General features: G+C 38.9%; 1 protein-coding gene and 1 long non-coding RNA gene across 2 annotated transcripts; both read right to left on the bottom strand.

Moving 5' to 3' along the window:
• Positions 1 to 590: 590 nt before the first annotated feature.
• On the bottom strand, positions 591 to 4,642 carry LOC139715212 (betaine--homocysteine S-methyltransferase 1-like; the record flags this gene model as incomplete). The annotated part of the gene is made up of 7 exons (XM_071626802.1): positions 4,472 to 4,642; positions 3,854 to 3,981; positions 2,973 to 3,164; positions 2,473 to 2,620; positions 1,626 to 1,814; positions 1,004 to 1,134; positions 591 to 685 (listed from the first exon to the last, which is right to left on the bottom strand). Coding segments are annotated over exons 1-7 (1,028 nt in total), but the record flags the coding sequence as incomplete, so codon positions are not given.
• Positions 4,643 to 4,895: 253 nt separating this feature from the next.
• On the bottom strand, positions 4,896 to 7,797 carry LOC139715211 (uncharacterized). The gene is made up of 3 exons (XR_011709806.1): positions 7,500 to 7,797; positions 5,957 to 6,075; positions 4,896 to 5,031 (listed from the first exon to the last, which is right to left on the bottom strand). It is a non-coding gene; the product is annotated as an uncharacterized lncRNA (long non-coding RNA).
• Between the last annotated feature and the right edge of the window lie 613 nt (positions 7,798 to 8,410).

The following is an 8,410-nucleotide window of genomic DNA, read 5'->3' as shown; positions in this document are numbered from 1 at the left end:
TAAATACTTAGTGACAGTCGAAGGGCAGTGGTGAGCTGGAATAGAAGTTGAGATTGCACTAATGGAGGGGGGGGGGTAGGAGACAGGGGCAGCTGTAACCCCTACCCCTCACTTCCAGATCATTGGTAATAGCTCTGCGACTGTCTCATTTGCCTTCCTTACACTCTTCCTGCGTCATTTCCCTTCTTCACTTGCCTCTTTTAGGGTTTTAATTCACTGTGTTTATTGTTCGTGGGTGTGAACTATCACCCACCTTTTTTTTAAATTCATTTGTTTTCACATTGAGTATCTTCTTTTCCGTGTTTCAGTAAGCAATTAGCTGTTCAGCCTTTGCTGTAACTATCGCTATGTTCTGTTGACTGCCTAAGGTGGTACAGTGTAATACATTATACAACTCATGAAAGCGCATATGATTTAGAATGAATTGAATTACACTCTTCCAAATATCTCTTACACAAGTAAAAGGAAATACCATTTCAGTTCATTTACTAATTTGCTTTAAATCATTGCAGTCCACCCACTGACAGATGAAATATTACGTATTAAAAATTGTATACCGCAAACTTGTATTGAATTGAGCGTGCACGTACCTCTTCCGCAGAGTTGCAACGAAACTTCTATTCAAACTCTGAGGAAATCCCGATTTATCGATCCCAAAAACTCCACGGCCTCGTTCTTCTTTCAACTATATATGTGAAATTTTGGAAGCAAAAACGACAGGAACATTTCACTGCAGAAAATTCAACTTTTACACTTTCATTCTTAGAACAAGGAAATTTACCATTGAAAATGAAACTTTAGGTACACGTTTTGATTGTTGATGATAATATTCAGCATGATGGTAGTTTACCACTGATTTGAAGTAAAAATGTACACGAGGAGTATACAATGTACTACAGTGTAATAAAACTTAACCAAGAAATATCAACCAAGGATCAACTATATAGCATGTACTGATTTATATTAAACTGCACTTTGTTTTTCCGCCTAGCGGACATTATACCTCATCAGATATGGCCCTAATATGATGGGGTTCAAATCCGCAACATCCACCGACGTACCGAACTCCGAGCTCGTACGCTGCGCGAGCAAACTTGTGCGCGTCGATCCGTGTGAGAACACGGGGCTCCATCGCTGATGTTGCATTGTAAGATGAGCACATTATTGTATCGTACAAGACAAAGAGAGAGATAAGACAACTGCAAATTAGCATGGTACACATGGAAAACAAAAGCATCACATTGGAACTGAGTAGTTGATAATTTTTTAGCCAATGAGCCATATTTTCAAAAAGAAGGAATCGTGAGGAAAACAGCACTGTACACTAGACCTATCACTATCGTCACTCCTATACCAAACCGCAATTATTCATAGAGGCTGGTAAACATTAAATCAGTGCCAGGAAAGTCTACTATCAACGTAAGAAGGTGATGTTCCCTCACTTTTTTTTACATGAAGTTACGTAAAAAACAAACGAGAATCGATAATAGATAGTGAAATGTGAAAATAGTGGGACGTTCCTTTTTTGTTTTGTTTTGTTTTGCTTTGCTTTGTTTTTTGATACTGATTCTGGTGGCGGCAAGTTCTGACGCGTCCAAATTGGACAATGGCGTTGAGTTACTAACCATAAGGAAACTCTGGAAGCTCGGTGTATCCGATTGGCTCTCCTGCGATTTCCTGAGTGTGGAATCCTACGGGCTGTAAGATGAGGTGCGCCCTCTGTTTGGAGGCTTGAAGACCTTCTTTCATCATAGCAATTGTCTCAAGTGCAATATTGGGATCGTAGCAGCAGTTCACTCCTATGACGTCCGCTCCTAAGAATAAATATATATAGATTAACACTTGATGCGGTACTTCCTGAAGTAATATTGTGATTTTTTTTTCTCAAAATATGCCCATTATCAAGCTGTTGGTATTTATGGTACTTATGTAGGTAAATTAAAGTACAATTAGTGATTTACAGACCCATGTCATGTTGCTGTACTTTTGCAAATTAGTGTTTTTTGTTCGGTATATTTGTTTGCTGGTTTTTTTCTGTCCTGTCTGATCTGTAATGTTTGTCCTCTTTTGAATTACTGTATTTTCCTATTCAAGCTTATCGGGTTTATATCCTGTAATGTTCTGTAGAAAAGGGAAAATAAAAATGAATGGAATCATCGTGTTGTTGGCAATCATTTTAGGTACGAACGTATAGATGCTTTACCATCATATGGCCGCACGTTTCCTCAGGGTTACTTAACAACAGGTGATTCAAAGTTGAGTATGTTATAAATCTTACTTTGTGCTGTCGACTTCATCCTAAAAGTTGGTGTTAACACACGCATGCACACACATACACACGCACACAAACACACGCATAATCATAAACATACATGAAGAAGCGCAGCTTTAAAAAAAAATGAAAAAGGAGAACTTTTCTGGAAAAAGGTTGGATTGTTACGTCGCAATCGATATCCGCGCAGGCTCACGGACCTGCCTTCGCCAGTCTGACGGCTGAGTCGGCTGGCTTCACGCCCATCTCATCACCAGCTATACAAATCCTCATCATACACACTACGGGTAGGCCGTAAGTCTTCATCACTTCAATGGCCCACTCGGCTTCTTCCGTGTAACTGAAGAACTGAACAGAGTGAATAAAAAAGGAATATGCAATGGCTTTCGCTCACGGAATTTTGCATGGTGTAGAAAGCGCAGTACAACAGTGATGATACGAATAGCTAATTTTGATTTGAGTAAGGTCTTTAACCATCCAAATATTTGCTACGAATCTAATCTGCAAATAAATCACACATGTACCTCGATCAGCTCGCAGATGATATTCATGAGCATTATGCTCATCTAACACATGTATACGTCCAACGACTAAAGGTCAAGAGCTAAAAATAAGTACAATGTACATACAATGCGAATAAAGCATGAAACGTCAGCCAAATGGCTAGCCAAAATTAAACATAAGACGACAACGTTACTACCTCTCCTACGAGGAAGTCGACTTTCTTGCGACTGAAGACATCACACTGCTGTCGAAACTGATTCTGGACGACATCCTTTCCCTTCCCGACTTCGTAGGCGACCACGGGACCCATGCTGCCTGCCACCAGGGCGTCTCCCTCATCAGCCACCTCTCTCGCTAGATCGCAGGCCCGCTCGTTCAGCTCCTCCCACTACAACAAAGCATGAAGACAGATTCCCTTATAATGAAGTTGATATTGCTTGAAATACAGACACTCCCGTTTTACATCAAGATGATTTCAGTAAAACATGATTTCACAAACGAATTACGGCTAATAAGCATCTCGTCAAACTTGTGTGGTCTACGCAAAATTGTTGCAAAGTCTATTTCCTAGATCAAGCGATGCTTTTTACTACTAATACTAGTATTGATACTACTACTATTATTAATATTATTATTGTTATTATTATTATTATTGTTATTACTATTATTATTTTTATTATTATCATCATCATTATTATTATAACTATTACTACTACCATTAATATTATCATCATTATCATTATAGCATCATAATCATCATCACCGTCGTCGTTGTTGTTGTTTCTCTGCAAACATATGCCCTGACTGTCCTCTATGCAAGCAATCGCAGTTTGCTTTGTAATCTGAACTTCCAGCATAATTATGAACATTGAATATCAAGTTACTGGACATTGCCAGAATGCCCCCAACTTTTATTTCCTTTAGCATAGTTTGAATAATTCCGACTATATAATATCTTAGGCATCACGACATCTCTGGAGACAAAGTTATTCAAATGGCTTGCTTTGTTTGGATGTGCTACGTATTTATTTCAAACCGCTAAACTCTGAGAAAAGGGGTTGAAGATATCATGGTTACGTTCAGAAGTGTATCCTCAACGGAGGCTGACGAATTTTTGCCCTCGATGGAATCTTCTGATGCGTAGAATGTAAACGTTTGCAGGACGTCGGCTCCAGCCCTCAGAAACTCGCGATGAAGTTGTTTTACTGAAGGTAGGATGGTAGATGATCTTTTCGAGTTAAGGTATTTTCTGTCTTTATTTACTCTCTCGTTTATTTTGTTTAAAATTATCCCTAACGATTGGTCTTGCCTTTTCTTCTTCTTCTTTTTCTTCTTCTTTCCATCGGTTTTTTTTTTTTTTCGTTTTCTTGTACATAATAATAATGACCACATTCTCTATAGTCTTGCTATTACTACTTCAACTATTCTGATAAACTTTCATTACCATTCTTGGTTCTCTGCTCTTGCCTTATTCCTCCTCACATACATCCATCCTTTCTTCTTGTTTTTCAAAATCTTGTCATAGCAATGATTAGTCTTTCTACATCATAATCAATGAAAATAAACTTTGATGATGACAGTGGAGAATATTCGTAGCATTTGCGTCGTTGTTTTTCGCACAAATTATTCAAGATAACTGTGAAAACGAAATCTTTTTCTTTCCTAGTGAACACTGTGGAATAGACGTAGACTCACCAGCATCGGGATGCTGGATAACAGCCTCGGGCGTCCAGGCACCAGCCACGGCGTAACCCCGCTTCTCCATAGTCATTAACATGCTGCCGTCTCCTATCACCGGACCAGCGGCCAGTCTTTCCAACAGACCCTTCTTAGTCGACATGGTGTCTGGCTAGCGGGCTGAGGGGCTGATGATAATTTTGCTTTGCTCTATTTCTACATTTTGAAACAAAACAAACATGGAAATGTTCACGTTATGATACATAATGGAAACAGAATGACATAAAGAATAATTACAACAGCATGTATCGATACATTTGTAAAAACGTCGAAGTCTGGAACTCGTGAGTTATAGGCCTATTATTATAGCTAACCTTTGAACGACTTCCTTATTTCAAGTTAAGCATTACAGCCTGAAGCATCAAGCTCAGCCCACCTGATGCCAGCCGTCGCTTTACGAGTTGACGCCGATCTCTTAATGTCATCACTATCAGTCTCATCCTCACTAGAGAGACTCCTTTGCTTGCGTTTCCCGCTGCCACTTCGGCCACCCTTCTTGCTCATGGAATTTTGCTTGGCTGTCGGTGGACCCACACACAAGAGGAATACATTTTGAAATATCACATTGTGGCAACATCATCTCTATCTCTGCTTGATTAGGTTTATATTGCCCCTGGCTCTTTTCAGCAATAAGCAATTAATAGAATTTATAACATGGTCATAAGGATCCTACTCGAATGATGTGCTGTGAGCGGTCACATGACCAGTCTATTATTCTGTGTGAAGGCACAAATTTATTTTTCATTGGACATAAGCACATTGATGACTGGTATCGACAACTGCTCTTCTGCGCTAAGCTGCATTGCATATTGCAATGTCTATGCATGTGATTTAGTTAGCTTGGACACTGTGCCGTCCTGGGAATCTTGCAAAATGGATGCAGCGGAATTTAAATCCCCGACACCATTTCATAGCAAATACAGCACATTACTCAGATAGGTGTTTGTAAAAGTATCCACCCTCTGTAACTTCTCAACTCTCTGACTGTTCCAAAGTTACTATTGGATAGAAAATTCTTAGTAATGCAATGTGTAATGTGCATTATTTGAAAATTATTGCCTTGACGAAAAAGCATGTATAGCAGTGTGAAGATTAAAAAGGAGGTAAGACTTTGTTCATTGATTCAGTATTGTGAGTCAGACAGCTAGTTCATAGATTCCGAGAGTTAATTACATGTGAACACAGCCAAACTAAAATCAATGTACATGCATACATTGTACCTCAGGTGGATAGAACTTCTTCAGTATTTGTCTCATTTTGTATACAAGTCATCAATGCTCTTGTGACTTTGGTGCCCAGTGCCTAAGAAATATCAATCTTTCCCTGGAAATGTACTCATCTCCGACAAACAATGTTCACTAATTATGCAAGAGAACAACTATAAAATTTCCACAACAATGCTCAGCCCGATGAGACTCAATTCATACTGAATTCAATATTCACCTGTTTTCTTGGCAGGCTTCTTTTTTCTTGCGACCTTCTTGGTGGTGGGCTCAAAATCGGACTCTTCACTGTCGTTCTCCTCGGACGTTTCACTCAGCCTGCTTGCTCTGGATGTGGTACTGGTTTCAAGAGAAAGGGACAATGGCAAAGTATAGATGTTGCTTTGGTTAACACAGTCAGTAGGATATTAAAGGGATGATACAGTTTCGGTTGAGATGGGCTTGAGGCTTCAAACGTTTCTTGATGATTTTGTTGTTGTTGAGATAATGAGAAACCTCTTACGAAATATGAAAGAGCATCTAATTCTAAGAGGAATTCAAATTTTATTTGGTGAAAATTGGTTTTGAAATGGCAGAGATATCCAAAACAAAGCAATCCTAATAAAAGGTAGGACCCATCTTTTAGTAAGACCCGCTTTGTTTTACTTCGTTTTAGAATATCTCAGCCACTTCAAAACCGATTTTCATCAAATTATGTTTGAATTCCTCTTACAATTGTATCCTTTTCAACATTTCATGAAATTGTTGCTAAGTATCTCGCAAGAAGTTAAAGGCTAAATTCTCACCTCAAATGCAGTACTCTATCAATCCCTTAAAAATACAGAATACCCCCCCCCCCCCCGACAGAGAAAAATAAACACTCTTATCACTTTGAAAAAACAACAACAACAACTACCACAACTCATAGACATAGGAAAAAACACACAAAACAATACAATTTCAGTTTCATAGCCCCAGGATGGCATCATACCCTGTTAACGTAATAGTGGTAGGGAAATGGTTATAACAATTTGAATGCAGCAAACAACCAACTGGAATGCCAGTGCCTTCTTATTCACTCTCTAATATTTTGCTATACATATAGCTATTCATTCAATTAGAAATCAAGTTGTTTGACTTTGACCACTAACAATTGAAATCTGATCCTCTTCATACAATGAAATTGTTTCCCCAATATTTTTATCCATGGCACCTAATTACATTATCACTGGAATTTCCTAGCTGCTGTGCTGAAGTGAAAGTGACATTTCAAGCCAAAATTTTAAAGTGCATTCACCTCGATCTTTTTTACCTTTCACCCGCATTACTTCATACAAACACACAATTATTCCTCTAACAACATATCATTACCACTAGACACTCTTAGTAAAAGTACAATGACCCCTGAACATCGACCATTGCAAGACTTTGCAAGAAATTCTGATCTGTGCATTGACATCACATGTGGCATACATGAGTCACGTTTAATTTAAATATAATGTTCCTGGCATGCCAGAACGTTTGTATTCTAATATAAGGTTAACAAGATTTGGGATATACAGACAGACAGACAAAAAGTATCCCAAATTCATACTACATTTCATAGGTTGAGAATGATAAGGGCGTTAAGTTGCCTCGAACATTATGGCTTTAGTGGCAACTGAACACCCTTATCATTCTCTGCCGATGATTTGCAGGTTACAAATGTGTAGTGTTTACACCTCTGGTATCCATGGGGGGAGGGGGGAGGGGGGGCAAAGGTCAAACATAAGACCTCACTGTACCTCTTTCTTGGTCTGCCCTTGCCTCTGCTGGATGTACTTGCACTCCTCCTTCTCTTGATAGGTGTTTCATCTTCCTCCTCCTCCGGTTGCTGCCAAACAATCAAAATCACTTTCACTCGCAACTATTTTTTCCCCCCCTTGTTCAAGTCTTCACTATGGCGTGATGTGTCTAGACCATTACTTGGCAAACCACAAACCAGAATAGTAGGTCCTTCATCAACTTTTGAAAAGGACTTCCTCAAATATTCAAGCATGTGCTCATGTCATGCAATGAACACTGACTGGACAAGTGCATGATGAAAACTATGCTCGGTGGTTTTGCAACACTAAAGTCTCAAATTACACTTTTTCTAGAAGCCCTGATTATAGAAAAGCATGCCAAATGGCTATCTAGAGATTCTTGAACAAATGCTTCAATCTAAACAGAAATATGCAAGTGATCTTGAATCGCAGTGGATATGAAACAACCTCACTTCATATGATTTCACAGTCTTTTCAGTGTCCTTTTCCCCAGAAAAGAAGAAGTATGGCAGAAGGACTGTTGGTGACTAATTCTGCTGTGCTGAAAGTTATACCTGCCATAACTCACTTTTTTATCATTTAAGAGGATAAATGCAGAGAGTGACTGGAACACCAAGACACATCTCACTCACTATCATATGTGACCGTGCATCACAAAACGAACAAAAAGTCGCACCCCTTGATTTTACGCGAGGACTCAAAAAAGGTGATATGGTTCAACCAAGTCAGTATTGGGTTTTTTATATTTTCTGAAAGAGCTACCCTTCTTCTACAAATGTGTACATTACTCTTAAGTTTGGGATCATAGAAAGAATGGGAAAGTACATTTTCAGCAATTCTCCATATTGCATATAATAGTAAAATATCGTCCCAGAATGCATTGCGCAATC

The sequence above is a fragment of the Diadema antillarum genome, unplaced genomic scaffold (assembly GCF_040938485.1).
Source record: "Diadema antillarum isolate AM-2024a unplaced genomic scaffold, OU_Dant_1.0 seq00003122_RagTag, whole genome shotgun sequence".
Taxonomy (NCBI): domain Eukaryota; kingdom Metazoa; phylum Echinodermata; class Echinoidea; order Diadematoida; family Diadematidae; genus Diadema; species Diadema antillarum.
This window is presented reverse-complemented; position numbering and strand designations above follow the sequence as displayed.